Source organism: Blastomyces gilchristii (genome assembly GCF_000003855.2).
Source record: "Blastomyces gilchristii SLH14081 genomic scaffold supercont1.7, whole genome shotgun sequence".
In the NCBI taxonomy this organism is placed as follows: domain Eukaryota; kingdom Fungi; phylum Ascomycota; class Eurotiomycetes; order Onygenales; family Ajellomycetaceae; genus Blastomyces; species Blastomyces gilchristii.
Genome location: NW_003101676.1, coordinates 1,644,391 through 1,663,495, shown reverse-complemented (window position 1 = coordinate 1,663,495; position 19,105 = coordinate 1,644,391). Strand labels below are relative to the sequence as shown.

Genomic DNA, 19,105 nt, shown 5'->3' with positions numbered 1-19,105 from the left:
CTGTCTCCGGCAAATTGTCATTAGTAATCCAAAAGATGCCGAAAGCTGCCGCACCTCGGCATCTTTTTTGCGACGAATAACTAAACCTTCTCCATTGTTGAATAGATAATTTAGATAAGCTGTTTCTATCGTCCCTTGCGCTCAGCTGTATGTATTCATACAGTTATTTTTAGCTCTCGTTGTTGTAATCCATCTCGAAGGGACAAACACCTGAGTTCAATTCTAACAGCTGCAAGCTTAATCTAACACCATGGGCGGAAAGATAGAAGCATATTTCGACTGCTGTGAGTCCTCCGCTTCCTCCTCAATACCAGGTACACTCGTGCTGACAGCATTATCACGACCATAGCCTCTCTGTATTCTTACTTCGCTTTCCTGCACCTGCTCAGGAACCGCGAGGTGCTAGAATCCTATGGCATAGAGATCGAGTATGTATTGACACGTTTGAGCAATGATATATATGCATCAAGACCAGTTCGCGATGCATTTTGGATCAATTGTTAATTTAATTTCATCCGCATCTTAGCATATTTCCAGTTTTCTTGGGTGGAATCAATGCTGGCTCAGGTATGGACAAATCCCCAAGTCGTACGTACATACATGAAACCACAAGCAGCGAGCTAACAATCTAATTAATTCCTCATCTCAGGCAATACACCCCCCTGGACAAACCCCGTCAAGGCAAAATACAGCAAATATGACGGTAAACGGGCCGCCAATTATTTCAAAGTCAAACCCATAGTTCCTCCACCATTCTTCCCGCCTCTTACAATTCTAGTAAATTCAACACCCCCTCCCACCTCCCCAAAAGAAAGACATCCCCTGAACCATTCACTAAATCACCCACCCACCACCAGCCCCAACGCGTCGCTACCTATATCAAAGCCAACTACCCGCGCGACCGCTTCGAGAAAACCTTCCTCCTCTACTGGACCTACATGTTCTACCGGCAAATCGATCTCAGCAAGCCTGAGAACGTGATCGCCCTGCTCCACGAGGAGAAGTACAGCGACGCGCAAATCGAGGCCATCATGAAAGCTGCGCAGAGCCCTGAGGGGAAGCAGGCGCTGACGGACCGGACGAAGGAGGCGCTGGACCGGGGCGCGTTTGGCGCGCCGTGGTATTGGGTGACGAATGCGGAGGGGAAGGCTGAGCCGTTCTTTGGCAGTGATCGGTTTCATTTTATGTGGCAGTTTCTAGGGGTGCCGTTTCGGGATGTGGAGATTGTAGGGAAGGGGGCGAAGTTGTGAGAGGGTGAGGGGGTGAGGGGGTGCGGGTAGAGTGCATGGGGGATATGTTATGGGTGTGATATACAATGATTAGATTTGACTGGCAACATATAATGTCGTGTGGATATATTATTAAACTAGGTCGATTTGTGGACATATCATGGTTGATACAAGAGTTCAAATAAACATTAAACATGTATGTTTCTTCATTTCTTCGCTGAGCGCTCTATCATCCGAAGAAAACAAAGTCAGACTCGTAATACATCAGGCATACCCATCATATCAACAACGCCTCTGATACCCATAGAGGCTTTCAAAGTATAGACATTCATAACTTGACAAATCCAGTATCGTTCCGCACCGCAAAAAAATCAACCTTTGCCTTTACGTCCCTTCGACGCTTTCCCCAGCGACAAACCCTTTCTCATCGCCGCCTCCGCCACAGCAGCCCTGGTACGCATACCGCCACCCCCACGCCCACCATCCCCTTCAATGCCAACCGCGGGAACTTCCAAGCCTGCATGCAAAATATTCATCCGCAGCAGCTGAATGTGCGCCGTATTGACATACTCCTTGACATTCTGGATCACAGCTGCTTGCACATTTTCTCTTGTATTCGTCTGCGTCGTGACAAGCACGCCCTTCTCGACGTCAACACGTGCATCGAGCGTTCCCTTCTGGATCATATCGATCAATTCAACGATAAACGGCGACTTTAGATCGATGGTGCCGCCATTGGGTTTGATTGACGCAGCCTGGCCTGGCGAGAACACTGTAACCATCGCATCGAGCGTCACCCGGCTGTAGGGGATGATGTACTGCTGCATAGCCTTGGTGCGGATGCAGGAGTAAAGCACTGGCACGTGCTTCTGGAGATGGATGTCTAGGAGGTAGTCGGCACGGTAGGCTTCGAGGATGTCCAGGCAGAGCCGGAACTTTGAGGCGCAGAAGAAGGAGATGGCGCGGCGGATGTGGGGTTCCAGTTCGAGGAAGTTGCGGAAGGATTTGTTCTCCAAGACGTGGGTCTGCAGGTCCGCACGATCCATGGACGCGAGTGCGCAGAGGCCGCCATATACGGCGATGTCGTTGGCTGAGATTACCTCCTTGTAGTTGTCCGCTATGACTGGATCTGTGGAGAGGAAGTTTATTGCTGCTGAGTGGTAGGCAGATGAGGCGAGCTGGGATAGGCCCAGTGCAGCGAACATTTTGGCTTTGCTTTTTGCTTCGTCTTCTGGCTTGAATTGTAGATTGCGTAGACGCTGCACGCTAGATTGGACACCTAGCCAGTCGCCGCGGTCAATAGCGACGTTGATGTTTTTGAAAAGCATAGACGCGATGTGAGACGTCGTTGTGCAGTATTCTCTCATCCGAGAGTAGGCTTTGGAAGCGTTTGGGAGGTCCCCAATGCGATGATAATGGTGGCCAAGATCCTCATTGCCCATCTGTTATCAACAATGAATAAGCGAATGTCCTAGAATGGCGGCTATATTTGACCGTGAAAGATGACAAGATTCACTCACCCGAATGCTCTCCTTAATCAAGTTATTCTTATATCCCTTGAGCTCATGTTCCAACCGATCTGTCTCAGCCTTCACTACTTTAGATGTATGATCAACCCATGCAGCATCAAGTTTAGCTTCCGGGTCTTGCGGAGCTACGCGAGCCAACGCTTCAACAGCATCGGTATAAGAATTCACATCCTTCCCGCCTTTCGCGTCTGCAACTGCCATCTTCAAAGCCTCAACAGAGAGAAACGTTGAGCAGGCTCCGATCAGGTAGAGTCTGGCAAATTTCGTTCTCCCTGTACGTACAATACGGTTAGAAAAAAAAAACAAAAACAATAAAAACGAGCCCAATACCCCAGAATGCAGAGTAAAAAACATACCACTGTAGTTACTAATATATGACTCCAGATCGAATTTCGGCGGCTCTGCGCAAGAAAAATAATCAATACTCCTTTCCTTTAGCCATCAATTCATCAATTCATTTCCACCCATCATCCCCCCACCTCACCCACCACACTCCCACACAGCGCCTTCAAAAGAAACTAGGAAAAAGAAAATAACATACCGTCAACCCTCACACCCTTCGCCTTACCGCCCGTCTCACCAGGAATACCCTTCCGATTACCACTACCATTACCCTCCCCAAGACCCATGTTCATCTCAACATCTGCGCCCGCCGCAAACGGTGCCGGACTAGCGAGCGAGTCCATTCTAGTCGCGAACCGGGGCGCGGCAAAGGGGAATAAAGAAGGAAAAGGAAAGGAGGTTGGAATATATGCCGACTTTGTGTGTTCGCCCAGCGAGGAATGTGCCCAACGTATGGTATATGGTATATGGTATATGGTATATGGTATATGGTATATTTGGATTTATTGCATCCCCCCACACCTCCTCGTTCGCAAGTGTTCCCCGGCGAATATCTCCCTCCAGATAAATCCCCGCGCTTCTAGTGTATGATAGGACCCCGCTCACTCACTTCTCTCTCTCTCTCTCTCTCTCAATCCGGGCCCCCTGTTTCTTATTTATTTCGATTCGATTCGATTCGTTCCCTTCCGTTTCTCTCTGGTGGCAGGATCTTGACAAACAGAGGGATCAGGTAGTCGACTTTTTTTTTTTTTCTATTTCCTTATTCGTAGTTCGTTAGGTTTTGTAATGGAAAACGCAAGCGAAAACCGTAAGAAGGCGTTGTGTAGAAGCTCTACAGAAACTTGAACTGGGCAGGCAACAACCCCCCGCTGCGGTCAGTTTTATAGTTCCGAAAAGTTTTCCAAGATGTCTGGAAAATTATGAAGGATACGGGCAAAATGTGTTACTCACCAAGCTCGTGGGGAAATGACGAAAACAAGGCGGGTGCAGTCAATTGCACATGAGCCGTTTTAAAACCGTCTGTAGTTGGATTTATATCTTGTTTAGCTTGTCCTTGTGTCGGGCTGCGGAGTGCGGAGGTTTATCGCAGCTATCATTTAATCACGTGATTATACGGTTTGGCTTATATAATACGGGGCTGGTGATTCCATGACTCTTAACTTTCATTTCGTATTCTCTCTCGGAGAAATAAAGAGATTTTATTAGAAGTGTATCAGTGAATTCTATTATCTCAGACAGAGAAATTGAGTCAAAAGTCTCAAAGCTTCTGAAGAAATTTAACTGCTCTGCGGCGGAGCCTTGTCACCCCCGCCTAGGGGCATTACACAAAAAGCAAAAACCAATGAAGCCAGAAAAATAATAATAATAATAATAATAGATCGGAGACGAAGAAGGGGAATAAAATAAAATATATATCAAGCGGAAAAAAAAAGCCCAATATCACAAAGGACATTTTACATCCCTCTCACCCCAGGTGCACAGGGAAAGTATAAAATGAAAAACATATTTAAAATCACAGTCCCCCCCTTCCCAGCTCACGCCATCAGCTCATCAATGTTAACCTCATCAACCATCCCACCCTCGGGCATGTGTCTCATCAACGGCACGGCAGCAGGGCCCATGAGCCCCACGAGACCCGCGCTGCCACCCATATCTCCATCCCAGGGGCCTCTCTCCTCCTCCGTAGCTCCATGCACTGCGTCGGCGCGCTTCAGTGTCTCCACGTCCAAATCCGTGACATATGCGTCACGGCCTGTGCCGTTGTCGTCATTGGCGCCACCGAGTAACTTCAACCGGACCTCGAATTCGTTATCGAGCATCATCTCATCTTTCCAGAGGCGGCGCTGGCCGTCGTAGAGGCACAGGACACGCTTTTTCATTTTCATTTTGTTGGTCGCGCAGCCCCAGGATGGGGGGTAGTTGTTGCGGTTGTTGCGGCGGCGGGAGGAGGTGGGGCGGGGTTTTGTTATGCCGGCGGTTGTGTGGGTGGTGGAGGGGGGTTTGGAGAGGGTGTTTGAGGAGGAGGAAGGGGTGGTGTTTGTGTTTGTGCTGGAGGTGGAGGTGGATGAGGCGGATGATTTTAGAGAGCCTTTGCCGGCCGCGGGGTTTCTGGTGTTTGAGTTATTATTATCGTTAGAGTCGTTCGTATCATCATCATGGTCGTCTGTTTGGTTATGGTTCGTTATCACGTCATTGGTCGTGTCGACAAGCATGTGTTTCTCCATGGTTTGCCGCACAGCATCGTCGGAAGCCACTTCTGTCAATCGCTTGAGATTAATGGCTTCGCTGGGCTCTTCCTGTTGGACTACGCGCAGAACACAGTCATCCAAATGTTCATAGAACTCCTGTGCGTTGCTGAACGTCGACGAGCACGTCGAGCATTTGCCTGTGGCATCGTGACAGTAAGTGGCAGCCTTTCGATTTGACGTGGGAGGGGTTTTCTTGCGGCTATTGGGCGCGGTCTGCTCCACGCCATGCACAGAAGTCAGATGTCGCTTGAACACATCCGCCCGGTTAAAGCTTTTCTCAGCAGCAGACCCGGAACCGGGGCAAAAGCCGCACACCATCGTCCCTTTGTAATGTGTCAATGTGTGCCTATTCTTATCGTATTTCCTACTGAATCCCTTCAGGTGATATTCGCAGGTTACTATCGGACACTTTTCTGGTCGCTCTGATTGATGGGTAAGCATATGCGCCTTTAGGTCTTTGAACACCCGCCCACAATCCGGGTGGGGGCAGCGACCCTTCTCCTTCCCTTTCTCTTCGTAGTCAACACTACCCGCCAGGGGACTGCGTTGCGACCGTCGCGAGTTTTCGGAGGATATGGACGACCTTCTTCCAGCAAATGAAAGCGGCCGAGGAGTGAATGATTGCGTTAGGTACGGGGAGGGGAGAGCGGATCGAGGGTGTTGTTGGGGGTGTAATGTTTGGGATTGTGGTAAAGGTGATGCGGCGGGAGATGTCGAATGAAAAAGGGGTGATCGTGTAAAAGCATATTGGATTTCCTCTGCGTATGATGCAGTCGGAGGCGGGTAACTGCTTTGTTGTTGCATTGGCTGGATCAATGACGGGTCTATGCAAGCCAAATGGTAAATTAGTAACTGTAGAGAGCGCATTGTGACGAGAAGATGGTATCTCAAATATGTAGAGTTAAGGAAACCGGAACAAAAAAGACAGCAAAACACGCAATGTATCACGATCACAGTGTTGGGTATCATAAGGAAATAAAAGAAAAGGCAAAGCGGCAATAAATGAAACATTCAAAAAGCAGACACTGCACGGGATATCAAGTAGGAAAGTCAAAACACCAACAAGATGACTCGAGCGGCGGCACAAAATTTCCGCTACTCTGTTTAAAGAAAGAGTTTTCAAATGGCTCCCTATTCCTAGACCCTGGAGGCTTAGAGCTCCTCTTTGGAGAATGTAGGCTATCTCGATGTTTCATCCTAGCCTCTGCAGTGGACATCTTCCTCGCTTCAAGGGTTGTTACGCCTGAGTCTTGGGTCAACGACCGCTTTCTGCTGGGCATCTCTGGCGAATACATAGCTGGAGAATTGCCACTCAGAGATCGGGCCACCGGGGAGGCCAGTGCACTCCTGCGTGTGCTAGTTCCGCTGGTTGAACCTTTGCGCTGTGATCTCCCGCCTGCCAGAGGAGCAGTGCTCGTAGGAGGAGACATGGATTGAATTGGTTGATTTTTGCTAGCCATAGATGCAACATCTGAGTGTTGCCATGTGAAACCAGAGAAAGAGAGTGCACCAAAATGGCCATCTACTACTGGAGAAGATGCGGATGCAGATACAGAAGAGATGTTTACATGCTGAGCAATTTGTCTAGGCAGTTTGGGCGCCTGCGAAGGTTGGACAGAAGAAAAAGCATTGTGACACTCACCCACGAAGCTATCTGGGAGCTTTTCATGCGCAAACATCATATCAGCTTCCATGCCAGCACTCACGTATTCCTGCGGGTAGCCATCGCTACCCACTGTGGCGGGTCCAAGCCCCGAAGCGCTGTTCATGTCGATCCAGCTGTCCTGGTACGGAGAGCCGATAGTGGACGATGAGGTGCTTGGTAACGAAGGACCAGATACGGATGAGCTTGTAGATGCGCTGAGGTCGGAGGAGAGGGTAGTAGCTATGGAGGGAGAAGCAGAAGGGTGATGTGCATAGGAGTCGTATTTTTGGTTGTCGTGCTGTTCGCTACTGATGTTGTTGCCGTACAAGTGTTGGGGGGCCTCTACCAAAAACGAAGGAGTTTCTATGAAAGAGGCCGTGCCTAAGGGAAACGGGTTGAAACCAAGATGATTGTAACCGTCGATATTTAGCGAACCAAAAGGATCATGCATAGAAGGATCCATCGAGAGTTGCTGAAGATAGGATTGCTCGTGATGAGAACGCTCCAGCGCTAGCATTGTCGGGCCGTTGGAAGGGGAGAGGGCGGAACCACACTTTTTGCTCAACCACAGAGCCAGATAGAATGGAAAAAGAAGGGGGGGAAAGCACAGCCTCTAGGAACAAAGTTTTTCTGGCGTCGTTTCTGCGGTAGATCAAATTGTTCATCCAAAAAAAGTATGGAACGGGAGCCAATGTCAGCAGAGCATCAGGCGAATAGTATTTGGGCTATTTTATATAGAGCGAAGTCAGCTGACTGGATTGGTTCATATCCAAATTCGATCAGCGGCAGAAAAAGCAACCAAAATATTGGACGAGGAAAAAGAAAAGAAAGGGTTATGAGCCGCGAATCATCGTACCAGTCAGAACGGGAAGCAAGACTATTTTTTATTTTTATTTTTTTTCCCAGCGTGAAATTTTTGTTTCAGCGGTTTCTTCGCGGTTGGAATGGTGGTTGGGTTGTATGTCTGTCTGCAGCTGGCGCCAAGCACAAAAAACCACGGAAAGGGGAGGGGGGATTTGGTCCACGGGTCGGTCCGATGTAGTTAAAATAGGGCTGCGGAAGGAGAACCAGTCCTCTTTGTGCACACAAAAAAGGGAGTTCGTGAGGAGGATTTTGCCCCTGGGGAACTGGCGGAAACGAGGGCACAAAAGCCGAGTAAACAACACGAGCACTGGCAAAGGAGTGGACGAGGGTGCTGGAAAGCAGCCAGGGCTAGAGATTTGGCGGGCGTGCTAGGACCGGGAGGGCGCAGCCAATGAGAACGCAGGATCGCGGTATGAACAGGACAGGACAGGACAGGACGGGCAAAGGATATCGGGGCGGGTAAAGAGGAAGATTGGGGGAGAAAGAGAGGGAGAGGGAGTGGTGGTTATCGATCGATTTTCTCTCCCTATGCACGAATGCCTTCTTGTTGGTCTGTCCTAGACCGACTCGATCGAACTCGAGGAGATCTCGCGGTGGCAAATGGCGGGGAAGGCGAGCTCTATTTATTTTTGGGTCTGGGGGGTTTTCCGTTCGATTTATTTTCTTTTCTTTTCTTTTCTTTCTCTTTTCCTTTTCCTTTCCTGTTTTTCTATTTGTTTTTCTTGTATGTTTCCCTGTGACTTTTTCTTTGCTTCTAGTAGTCGGCCGAAGGCAGAGGAAGGGGAAGATCCATCCGCACAAACAACACAATGGAGAACAGAAGTGTGGTCAGGAGGAGAAAGATGAATAAATAAAAGGAGGCAAGGAGAGGAAAGTAAAACAATAATACCAGTAAATGAAACAAAAGGGAGGGGGGAGGGGGATATATAAAAAAAAAATCAAACAAGCCAGGAAGAGAGGGTGGACGACGAGTAGTTTTTATAAAAGCCAGCAGCGGCGTGCAGAGCCGAGAGCGAGCGGCAGCGAAGGGGTCATATCGGGGCTCTGATTTGTTTGCCCTACAGGGACAGCGAGGAACATGAGCCAGCACCACGCAACCCAGCACCGACTCGACTCCAGACTCCAGACTCCAAGAACCCAGAACCCAAGAACCCAGAACCCAGAACCCACCCCCCGAGCGAGGCGCAACAGCAAAACCCTCCGCTACCCACGCTATGTCGCAGCAGTCATAATAATAGGCCCAGTAAGGAGCCCAATAGCCCAAGCAGCACGACCACGCTCCACCCTTCTGCACCAGATATGTAATGTACAGTACGTTAGTGATCTTTTTGCTGGCTTTGATCTACCAGACTGCCACTACTGCTGCTGCTAACTGCTCCTCCCCCCCCTCCTCTCTGCATCATCATATCATCGGCAGTGAGTGCGCAGCCACGCTAAGTCCCAGGGCTGGGATGTGCTCACTGGGCCCCGGCAGTGGAGATGTGATGGCCTAGCGTGGTATGGTACGGTGTCTGCCACTGTCTGCCACTGTCTGCCACTGTCTGCTTGTGTCTGCTTGTGTGCGTGTGCGTGTGCGTGTGTGTGTGTGTCTGTGTCTGTGTTCTGATCTGGGTTCTGCGAGTGTGGATGCTGCTACTCTGCTAGCGCAGGTCGCAGACTCCGCCGAAGTTACATGTGCGGTACAAACATGCGTATTTTCAACAGGACCCGAGAACTGCAAAAATAAAAAATACGCTCTCTCGCATTACGCCGTTGGAACCCGCTAAAATTAAAAATACGGCGTGGTTGGTCCCCCGGCTGTTGAAACACGCCTCAATTGGCTACGTCGGGTTGAATTCAGCCTACTAAAAGGGATCGGGGGCCGTACTCCGTACACATTCATAATAATTACAAGAGGGCCAGAAGGGGAAGGAGAAATGCTGACATGGAATCCCTTTTGGGTTATTCAGGTGGAGGCATCATGATCCTGCTGAGACCCGAGTCTTATTGTCTGTCCATTTTTCCCTGCGGAGAGGAGAGACCAAGCCAGGCAGAACCCCCCCCCTACGATTACTTGACAAGACGTAGTTACGCAGCGTAACTTACTGCACGTCGTTTCTTCTCGTCCCACGTAAGGGGGTTGAATGTTTGCGAAGGTTGTAAAGGAAGAAGAAGCATCGGCAGCAGCAAAAACAACAAAGGCATGGTATGGTATTCAGGTATTTCCCGTCAACAATATCCCTTGTTAGAATTGAAACTCGAAAATCGTTCAGTTATATGCAACAGTCCTATAATGTGCATACATGCGCAATGCATGTAATAATAAATCCAGTTTATGCATATATGCACCCACCCTCCCGTGTGAATCATCGGGGTGTGAACTTCGATCCCATTTCTCACCGTTCTCGTCATAGGGCAGACCCCAGCTTCAACCACCCGCAGCCCTCATTGTTGCGGTATGCAAAACTCGATGCGACGCCCATGCAAGATTGGACAATGCTCAACATGTGCTCTCTATCCTATCTCTGTGCGATCGTCTATCCGCGTAAGGCTGAACTGCAACCCGCAAATTGGCGGGATTGATTTGTGTTCCCTTCCCGATGAACCCTATTATTATTAACTACTATTGATATGATGTGGCAGGTTCATGGACTATGATTCGCAGCTTGCCCGCAAGGCCCCAATATCCATCCTACTTCCCTATTTTGGACTGCCCGCTTCAGGACTCAGTTCACAGCTCGATGACACTGTTGCTCTGTTTCGAACCAACCTGCGCCTGATCGATGTTGCGTTTTGTTATACTGCAGAATTGAATCGCTGGTGGGAGTACATACAAAGCATCCCTCCGAACTCCGGGTTTTCAAAACAGCGACTCTTGGCTTCCTGCTCTCTCACCTTGGGAAGACGGGTTCAAACCCCCTTTTCTCTGTAGAAGCCCTGGATGATCATTTATATTTAAACATTTATTAGAGGAATCCATAGGCTAAGCAAGGGATTTCCTGCCCCCAAAATGAAGCGGCAGTGGATATTTTACAAAATATGTGTTCTCCGCTTTCCATATTTTTTACCTGTTATGCTTCAGTGGACTTACCAAGCAAGCAAACAGCAAACTGCTTTCTCTCCATTATTATTAATAATTGATGTAACTATGTTGTTAACTTATTAATAATATTGGATTTAAATATAGAACAATGAAGATGAATGGTCGATATATTTTTATCTCTACCAATATGTATACTAGTTATTCCATCGCCTACTCCGTAACGTGTTCTATGTTCAAATGATTCAGGGGCAAAGCTCTCTAAGCTGCCAAAGTCAACAGCAAAAAATCCCGTCTCCACAACTTTCAATCCTTCAGCGGGGCTCTAACTCGTGCAATCCTACAACGGGGAAGATACACCAAAAATAAAAATATAAAAATATAAAAATATAAAAATAAAAATAAAAAAAGGGCATAAATAGAAATCAGAATAGCAAAGTTGAGCAGACTCACTCTCATAGGTATATGATGTTCCCACTTCGCTCTTGCAACCAACCATACAAACCTCCAGACCCCCTTCTGAAGCTCGAAATGTTTCTTCAAGTAGTTACTTACTCTGTTTCCCAATGCCAGTGTATCAAAAAAAGCTATCAACCGCTCAGCCCTTGTAACCTCGCTTTTACACAGTAGCATTCAGCCCTATGAAATACAGTACCATACGCAGCGTACTGAGTTAACTATCATTTATACGGAGTAGTTGTCATTCTCCTCGCCTGTGGCTGCAAGCCTGCATTACATAATCTCGGTGCGTGTGGCTGTGTGCATGCAGCTAGGCTAGGCTACCCAACCAATTAAATAATAGTTAGTTGGTTGTGTTTTTTCACGCAAAGGAAAAAAGAATTGCCACTCCAAGCTAATAATGCCCAGTAGGAATGTATGGGAAGAAATATGCAAAGCCACACATATGTTACGATCGGGATAGCTCGGGAAAATTCCCTTGGAAAAAGATACTATCACAACCGGTAAAGAGTATTCCTCTAAATTTCTCTCATCATTTTTACTCTGTTAGTTTTGCTGTTATCTCATATATCGAATCCCACTCGCTCTGTTTTGGTCTATATTAACTAATGAAAAATGTAATATGTAATAATAATGATGCAGAGCATGACGAGAAAAGCCACATTTTTAAGCTTCGAGCATGAGCCACAACTGTCCTGGCCCTAACACAGATCGCGCTAAACAAGCAACCGAGATATGGGAAATTTCAGGGGTTCAAGGCCTTCTGATTGGGCGCCACAGTGAGCGTAGTCGTCTCCAGAGTTGGTACTACTCTTGTACTCTTGTAACTCCGTAGTCAGTGTGGCTTTATTTCTGCACCGCCTCATGAACTTAAACTATTATTTATGGCTTGTTTTATTTTACAGCTCTCAAAACAAAATCATTGTGTTTTATTGGTTCTATTCTCTTCATATGCAACGTGATATCTGTCTCCTTCATGTGGCAGTGATTTCCTTTCCTTCACCCGAGAGAAGGCTTATTAGTTTCATGCACTCATAGAAGTCATAGCCATGGTAGTAAAATATATTGAAACACAGCATTGTTTTGAGGAAATGCTGTGGTTGAGGAAGGAAGGAACTGTTCATGTCAATTGAAACAAAGAATGCAATTGACTCCATTGTTTTACACTGAAAGAAGAATAATTCAATTATATCTCAATATTCCATGCATCTCGTGCATACAATGGTAAAAAATAACGTCTCACTTTTTTCATTTATTTTTGTGATTTGATAGATTATACGCTTTCTAGGAAAAAAAAAAAAAAGGCAGGTCTTTCATCTCAGTTTCTGACTTTTTTAACACCATGTGCCACATACATTACATTACTCAACAGAGAGGGGAGGTATGCAGGTCTCAAGGTCTCATTTATATACATTTATATACCTGGTGCCAGATGACCGCGCAGCAGATCATTTTCTATGGATAGCTTTGCCATGGGACAATTAAATGAGAGCATGTCAATTTTCACCCAACAACACTTCTGAGACCCACTTTTAAAAATCTGTCAGAGTTAAGAAAAGGTCTTTTCTCATGCTATACTATGCTATGCTGTGCTATGCTGTGCTATGCTATGTGATACTATGACAATGGTCATCAGTCATTTGCCATGTGTATTTCTAAGGTTCTAGTGTAACAAAGCAAAAGTGCATTCTCGGCAGAAATAGTCTAAATCATATTGGCTTGGGGCCACCCCTCTCTTGTCTTCTCTATGCTTCCGTATGAGAAGGAATAAAATTAGAAATTCCAAAAAGGGGAGAAAAAAAACCCCAAAAAAAAAGAATCAAAACTACGCCGCCGTAAAAAAAAAAAAAAAAAGAGGTGTGTAACACAAAACCCTATGCGAATGCAACATTTCCAACAACAAGAAACACATGGCGAATCATGCTCGCGCATTCAACATTCCCGCCCTATCAAGAACCACGTTTTTCTTGTCTCTCTTTCTCTACCCCTCTCCTCTTTTCTCTCCCGTCCCACCCCAAACCCCTACACTCGATAACCAACATTAAGGTGATACAACACGCCACGAGCACAAAGCATATCGCATGAACCGGGGGTAAAATTAGAGGGGCCTCGATTGATCGGTCGATTTGGTGCATTCGCTCTTACATATCTGGAGCCGGAGGGACTCTCGGAGCTTCAAAGAATCATTCATTATTATTGTTTGAGAAGTTGTCGCCGTCCTCCTGTTCTATGATGTCTGTCGTCTATGTAATGTACCCTATGAGTTTCCGGCGTGCATTATTAAATATACGAAGAAAGATCCGGGAAATGAATAATAAATATAAAACGTAGCTCGTTCTTTATTTAGCTTGAAACACACGAAGTTGCGTATCACCTTCAAATCGCCACACGCCGAAGCCCTCCCTCTCCTCCCCCTCCTTTCCATCATTCCTTCGTCTGCCTGGCATTTATCCCCTTGTGTGGAAATGGAGCCGCCGTATACTACATTCCTGAAAACTGAGATTGCCGAGATTGACCCGTTTAGAGAAACCTGCGTGGGTGAAGCCAGTGTGTTTGATTGTTTGGTTCTTGGTGGATAGATAGATCCTGATTGCATCCCCGTCTCCCCCTTGCAGGAATGGGTTCCAATGTTGTTAACTGTATTATTTTAGAGATTTCTGAAAGGTTGCGCTGCTATTAATATCCTCTCATTTGAATCTGTTCAGCACAACTAGTTACCCAATGTTTGCACAGGAGTATTTCCTGATTTCTTCTCGGGGTTTCATGCAAATATTGTATGTAACTTACGGTATCAGAGAATATTTCCAATGATTATAACGAAAAGGTTCATCTGAAATCAACCATGCTTGATCTCAAGAGTTCATTATTATTATTAAATCTTGACACAACATGGAAAAGTTACAAAATACAAAAAGACATGGTGAACTAGGGAATACCAATGAATGATGATGCAAGCGATCTAGTTAGCAAAGGAACTAAAATATATTAGACACTTGCCAAAGGTCAACTCGAATCCTGTGATCCGAGAAGCAGAAAAATGGAAAACGCTTCAGGTAAACCGTCAAAACAAAATACGAGTGATAATGGCGATGATAGTCAGAACGAATGCTGTACTTCCCCGCGCCGCCATGTGGGAGTAATATAATTATCCTGGATGCAGTGCAACCAACCAAACCAACCAACTGTAAGTTACCTTTTCTTTCTTCCTTTCTAGCTTGCATCCTTCTATTATTATTACTCAAAGATGGTCTCCCTTTTCTTCCGACACATTACAGATTACATGACTGATAATTAGTTTCCTCTTGGCAAAATATTGTCGGAGATCTGGGGAAGGAAAAGAGCCAAGACCCTTCACCTCCCTCCCGTCTTCTCCTCCCCCGACACCTTCTTCCGCTTGCTGACGGACGAACCGAAAACTCTTCCTTACGGACGTAACCAGATAGGTGCTTTTTAAGATTGTGATTAAGTGAATGAGGGATAAATAACATACAGTACCTATCTACATATCTCCAAAGCATGTAGTCAGGAGGAGGGAAACATCACAAGGAAACCCGCTCTAAAAACAAACCAAAACAAGAATAATTATAACTATTCTCTTGTCTGGGCTGTGTTTATTTGGGCCAATATGCAGCCTGGATTAGCAATATTGAAGCCAATGAGATGAGATGCCCTCTGAACGGACGGCAGACGAAGTAACGCTAAAGTTGCCCCCAAAATATAAAAATAGAAAAATAAACTCGCCCCAATGCCCGCAAAATGAAAAACAGAACATCAAATGAGATCTTCTTGTTGGCTTAAAGCGTAACTAACAGTTCATTCTCGGTCGACCCCCCCTACATATGCCCAAAGCCCAAAGCATAATAGCAAAGACCGCCTTCTTCCTTCCCCCCTTCTCTGCGGACGGACGTTGTAACTACACTACAGGACTCACTACCAGATTTCAGATTTCGCCCGCCGGTGGGAAGCGAGTGATGGTTGGAAAAAGGAATATAATCCGGCTCTCTGCGGTGAGACCATGGAAAACGTGGCAATGTAAATGAGATGGGGGGCCGGGGGGGGGGGGAGGGAGTCAATATGCAATAATAATTCTATCATCGTTTCTCGCGAGCGAATGAGGGTTTGTATCTATGAGCATGATGAACTGGATGGATAGATGGCCGGCCGCCCCTACCCTGGGCTCTAGTTCTATTTTGATAGTGTTTGATTAATGGATGGATTATTTGAATCATTTCTACGAGCCTTCTTTTTATTTTATTTTATTTTATTTTTTTGTCCTACAAAGCATACATACGTTAGCCAAATTGAGTATATACAATACCCCGTGGTATGCAGGAAGCTCGTGGACGATTTATAACCATCCTTTCTTTAAAGTGTTATAGGTAGGTAGGTGTATTGGGGATAGAATCTATCACTGCCAACCTAAAAGAAAAAAAATCACCACCACTCAAAACCGTTTCCTCTGCAGATCACACCAGAGCTGCTAGGACGAAAATGGTTTCCGGAGGCACTTTTTACAGGTTTTTTACTGAGGTTCGTGCTCTCTGATCGATGGTTCCTTTTGAAATAATGATTTTCATTCCCCAGTTCTAGCCAATCCTCGTGGAATGGAATCTAATGTCTTTACGGGATTATGGCTTGTAACTACGCTATTTTACGCCATGTGTGGCTGGGACTTTTTTTATACGAGAGGTGGGAAATACTTTTTTTTTTTTTTTTTTTTGCAAAATGAAATTCAGACATTCGTAATTTATATTTTACCATTTCATGTTTTTTTAAGGTTTAGGATCGTACCTACACAGTAGGCTAGATACCTTAAAATAGCAGCCTCAAAAGGTACGGGCATGCGCCTAATCGAGATCGCTTCCGTGAGCTAACCCAAGATACGGGTCTGTTGGGTAAACGTCAGTGAACGTTGCTGGCAAGTATCAATTGGAAGTGGTAGTGTGTAGTCGTGGTAGTGGGCAAAGAGAAAAAGAGAATGGCCTTGAATAATAATTATTAAATAAAGAACCTGAAGGATTATTGTTGACTTTTGCTAGAGAAAATATGATCAAATATTAAGAAAATTACAAATATTTCGCATGTGGATCATTTCTAGGAGACATATTAATTAGCGACCACGACAGCGACGCGAGAACGTTGACAGAAAGCAATGCCCCACAATAGGTTAAATCGGGATTCATGCTTATCACCAACGTTATTTGATTGTCTTGTTCCTCTGTATGAAAAATAAAATAATAGAATACAATATCGCCACCTCCAACTTCTGGACAACAAATCCCTGAGGCTCAAGTTCACCAACGCATCCCATTGGCTTATTCCCGCCAAGGCTCAATACTAAAAATTCCGAGACGTGTTCCATTTGTGTCGCGTGCAGCGATAAGAATTATAAATAATAGTGGCTCCATAAAAGGCTCACGATCTTCAATAATATCTAACTGGATCCAGATCTCCTGGTCGGTCGGTAATTTTCCTATGGCATTTGTAATTGGCGAATACCGATGAATGCTGGCAGAGAAAGAAGTTGAAGTGATCAACCTGCTTCGACCGGCCGGTGACCTGCTACGTACAGCGTACGGTTTTTTCCAAAATCATTATTATTGTTATGATTATTATTGCTGGTTCTGTATCATAGACAGAGGATTATTGACCGGGGGACTCTTGTCTATCGCAAAGTGGCCCCAATGGTTCGGCGCTCCCGTGTGGGGATTTTGCATGCGAGCGAAGCGAAGAGAGCATGCATGCATCCATATACGCCAAAGGGGGGGGGGGGATTGGGAGTGGGAGTGGGAGAGGAGAACGAACGCCCTGCAGTGGTGTGCCTGGTGCTTACTCCAAGACCATATCAACATGTGACGGGTGGTTGGTGTATCCTGTTTGTTGATGCTTGTTCTCGGCTTTTGACTTTTTCATAATTATGAATAACCCCCCTTAACCAGCCGGGTGGATCTCAAGGTTGGACATCATCATCATAGTTCGTTAGAATCGACGACAGGCTCCAGGACCCTCCCACGACAACAACAAACAAACATGCGCATAACTTATCGTCCGAGTCAGTTTCTTCTTCGACGTGGAAGGAAGTTGAAATTTCCCTTTCCCCTTTCCCCTTTCCCCTTTCCCGCCTTTTCACCCTGAACCCCCCTGTCCGCACCCCGATCCGGTTTAGCGTCGCAGCTGTTTTGGTGAGGCCGGGTTCGCGCTGATTGGCCGCAGCCGCCTGACCGCTCCCTCGCCCTATCGAATTGGGAAAGTAACCCTAATCCCTGCGCCAAGCCCAAGCACTACGCTGTGTATGTACTGTATGTAATGTACAGTAACATTATTACTAACAAGACAACAGACAAACAGACAACGATCAGAGTGGAACCTGCCAGACGGATTATTCTTCCGGGCGAGCAACTTAGCATTAATAATAGTTAGCAACAAGCAACAAGGGCACGGTGCAAGGGTTGTAGTTCCCCCCTCCGAACCACCGACGACGGACCCCCGGAGGGGAGGATCTTGATGGTTTCTTGGCCTAGGGAGAGCTCCTGGTTGGCCTGGTTGGCTTGGTGCATCATTCAAAAAGAATTCTAGTCCGGCCTAAGGAAGGGTGGCACCTTGGCACCCTTGAGGCTTGGGGGAGACGATCTCCCAAGGTTTGTTTTCCATGAAATGGGCTTGGGGCCTGTTGGAGTTCGTGGCATGGCGTGGCGCCCCTAGTGCGGGATTCTATCGGCCGCTCCGGGTCGACCATCTCGTACTAGTATGTGTAGATTATTATGTATGAAGCGGGCCAAAAAAAAAAAAAAAAAAAAAAGTCATTCTTGGGTTGACACTAATAACAATAGTTTCCTGTGCACGGGAAATAAAAACACGAAGCCACCCCTGGGAGACAAGAGAGATGAGATGAGAGATTGTCTAAAACAGCGAGCGTCCCTCCTTTTCGGTCAACACCGACAATGCCGACAGACAATGCCAGGCAGGCTCATGCTCCGGGGATTCTATCGACCTTGTTTCAACAAAACGCCTTCTTTGATCTCCCAAGTTATCTCTCCTTTCATTTCTCAACGCCTTTTTTTAACTTAGCCTAGCCAGCCTGTGATCCTTCAGGTTATTCTGCTATCCATACGCGGAACTGAGGTCTGGTCTTTTCAATCCTTCGCGGCTCTTTTCAAATGATCATAGGGCTGATTAGGGGCTTGCTTCTTCATGTGAATTACTACTAAATAACCATGCACTCATAGAGCGCATCCCTCCCCCTCCCCTCCTCCTTTTCTTTGGCATCGTGCATGCAATGTTGGTCGTCATCAATTGTGCAAGCCGTCCTCTACATTTGATAGTTCTTAATAATTTCGTGTTGTGTTGTTTTGACACCTCCATCCCAAGGGACAAAATAGCAGACAAAAATAATTCAAAAAATAAATAAATAAATAGAAAAGGTAGCGTTACATCAAAGAGTTTCATATCAAAAAAGCCCATCCGTCAAAAATTAATTATGGTTCAACAGTGGCTGTAGCTGGCTGTTAGACCTGCGTCATACATAATAATAATAATAAGAAGAAGAAGAAGAAGAAGAAGAAGAAGAAGAAGAAGAAGAGAGCACATGTATGTCGCCTTTGTCCGCTGCAGGATTCCGCCCTTTTGCATTCAATCCAACATGGAAGAAGGTTGGGGGTTCGTTTTTTCTTCTTGGCTGGCTCAGCCCTATGCACGTACCCCTTAGTTAACTACCCATAGGGCTACGTAACCTTACCGGCGGACATTTATTATTTGCACATTGTACAGTA

The 19,105-nt window shown here is 46.2% G+C and overlaps 5 protein-coding genes across 6 annotated transcripts; 2 read left to right on the top strand and 3 right to left on the bottom strand.

Annotated features, from left to right (window-relative positions):
- Window positions 1-21: 21 nt before the first annotated feature.
- On the top strand, window positions 22-1,556 carry BDBG_04296 (DSBA family oxidoreductase). Its single transcript, XM_002625381.2, has 5 exons — window positions 22-284; window positions 350-428; window positions 527-567; window positions 650-777; window positions 858-1,556. Exons 1-5 carry the CDS (start codon window positions 251-253, stop codon window positions 1,248-1,250), a joined length of 675 nt encoding a protein of 224 aa, XP_002625427.1. The 5' UTR covers window positions 22-250; the 3' UTR covers window positions 1,251-1,556.
- BDBG_04295 (COP9 signalosome subunit 1) lies at window positions 1,302-4,143 on the bottom strand. Its single transcript, XM_031721613.1, has 5 exons — window positions 4,052-4,143; window positions 3,300-3,947; window positions 3,115-3,159; window positions 2,750-3,030; window positions 1,302-2,671 (listed from the first exon to the last, which is right to left on the bottom strand). The coding sequence occupies exons 2-5, from the start codon at window positions 3,442-3,444 to the stop codon at window positions 1,601-1,603; spliced, it is 1,542 nt and encodes a 513-aa protein (XP_031578227.1). The 5' UTR covers window positions 3,445-3,947; window positions 4,052-4,143; the 3' UTR covers window positions 1,302-1,600.
- Window positions 4,144-4,186: 43 nt separating this feature from the next.
- BDBG_04294 lies at window positions 4,187-9,565 on the bottom strand. 2 transcript variants are annotated; one of them, XM_031721612.1, is made up of 3 exons: window positions 7,851-9,565; window positions 6,992-7,719; window positions 4,187-6,173 (listed from the first exon to the last, which is right to left on the bottom strand). In XM_031721612.1, exons 2-3 carry the CDS (start codon window positions 7,509-7,511, stop codon window positions 4,636-4,638), a joined length of 2,058 nt encoding a protein of 685 aa, XP_031578226.1. In that variant the 5' UTR covers window positions 7,512-7,719; window positions 7,851-9,565; the 3' UTR covers window positions 4,187-4,635. The 2 variants fall into 2 exon arrangements, with proteins under 2 accessions (XP_031578226.1, XP_031578225.1); XM_031721611.1 differs by having other exon boundaries at window positions 4,257-6,173; window positions 6,413-7,719; window positions 7,851-9,476.
- Window positions 9,566-13,129: 3,564 nt separating this feature from the next.
- On the bottom strand, window positions 13,130-14,239 carry BDBG_16994 (uncharacterized protein). The gene is made up of 2 exons (XM_031724822.1): window positions 14,124-14,239; window positions 13,130-14,033 (listed from the first exon to the last, which is right to left on the bottom strand). Exon 2 carries the CDS (start codon window positions 13,930-13,932, stop codon window positions 13,594-13,596), a length of 339 nt encoding a protein of 112 aa, XP_031578224.1. The 5' UTR covers window positions 13,933-14,033; window positions 14,124-14,239; the 3' UTR covers window positions 13,130-13,593.
- Window positions 14,240-16,862: 2,623 nt separating this feature from the next.
- On the top strand, window positions 16,863-18,796 carry BDBG_16993 (uncharacterized protein). The gene is made up of 2 exons (XM_031724821.1): window positions 16,863-17,198; window positions 17,292-18,796. Exon 2 carries the CDS (start codon window positions 18,084-18,086, stop codon window positions 18,402-18,404), a length of 321 nt encoding a protein of 106 aa, XP_031578223.1. The 5' UTR covers window positions 16,863-17,198; window positions 17,292-18,083; the 3' UTR covers window positions 18,405-18,796.
- Window positions 18,797-19,105: the final 309 nt, after the last annotated feature.

Coding starts and splice junctions, on each gene's coding strand:
- BDBG_04296 (XM_002625381.2), top strand. CDS start 251: ATGGGCGGAAAGATAGAAGCATATTTCGACTGCT. Junction 429..526: donor TCCTATGGCATAGAGATCGA/GTATGTATTGAC, acceptor TCCGCATCTTAG/CATATTTCCAGTTTTCTTGG. Junction 568..649: donor TGGAATCAATGCTGGCTCAG/GTATGGACAAAT, acceptor TCCTCATCTCAG/GCAATACACCCCCCTGGACA.
- BDBG_04295 (XM_031721613.1), bottom strand. CDS start 3,444: ATGGACTCGCTCGCTAGTCCGGCACCGTTTGCGGCGGGCGCAGATGTT. Junction 3,160..3,299: donor GAAGGGTGTGAGGGTTGACG/GTATGTTATTTT, acceptor TTTCTTGCGCAG/AGCCGCCGAAATTCGATCTG. Junction 3,031..3,114: donor ATATATTAGTAACTACAGTG/GTATGTTTTTTA, acceptor TTGTACGTACAG/GGAGAACGAAATTTGCCAGA.
- BDBG_04294 (XM_031721611.1), bottom strand. CDS start 7,511: ATGCTAGCGCTGGAGCGTTCTCATCACGAGCAATCCTATCTTCAGCAA. Junction 6,174..6,412: donor GCCGCCGCTCGAGTCATCTT/GTTGGTGTTTTG, acceptor TGGCTTGCATAG/ACCCGTCATTGATCCAGCCA.
- BDBG_16994 (XM_031724822.1), bottom strand. CDS start 13,932: ATGCAATCAGGATCTATCTATCCACCAAGAACCAAACAATCAAACACA.
- BDBG_16993 (XM_031724821.1), top strand. CDS start 18,084: ATGTGTAGATTATTATGTATGAAGCGGGCCAAAAAAAAAAAAAAAAAA.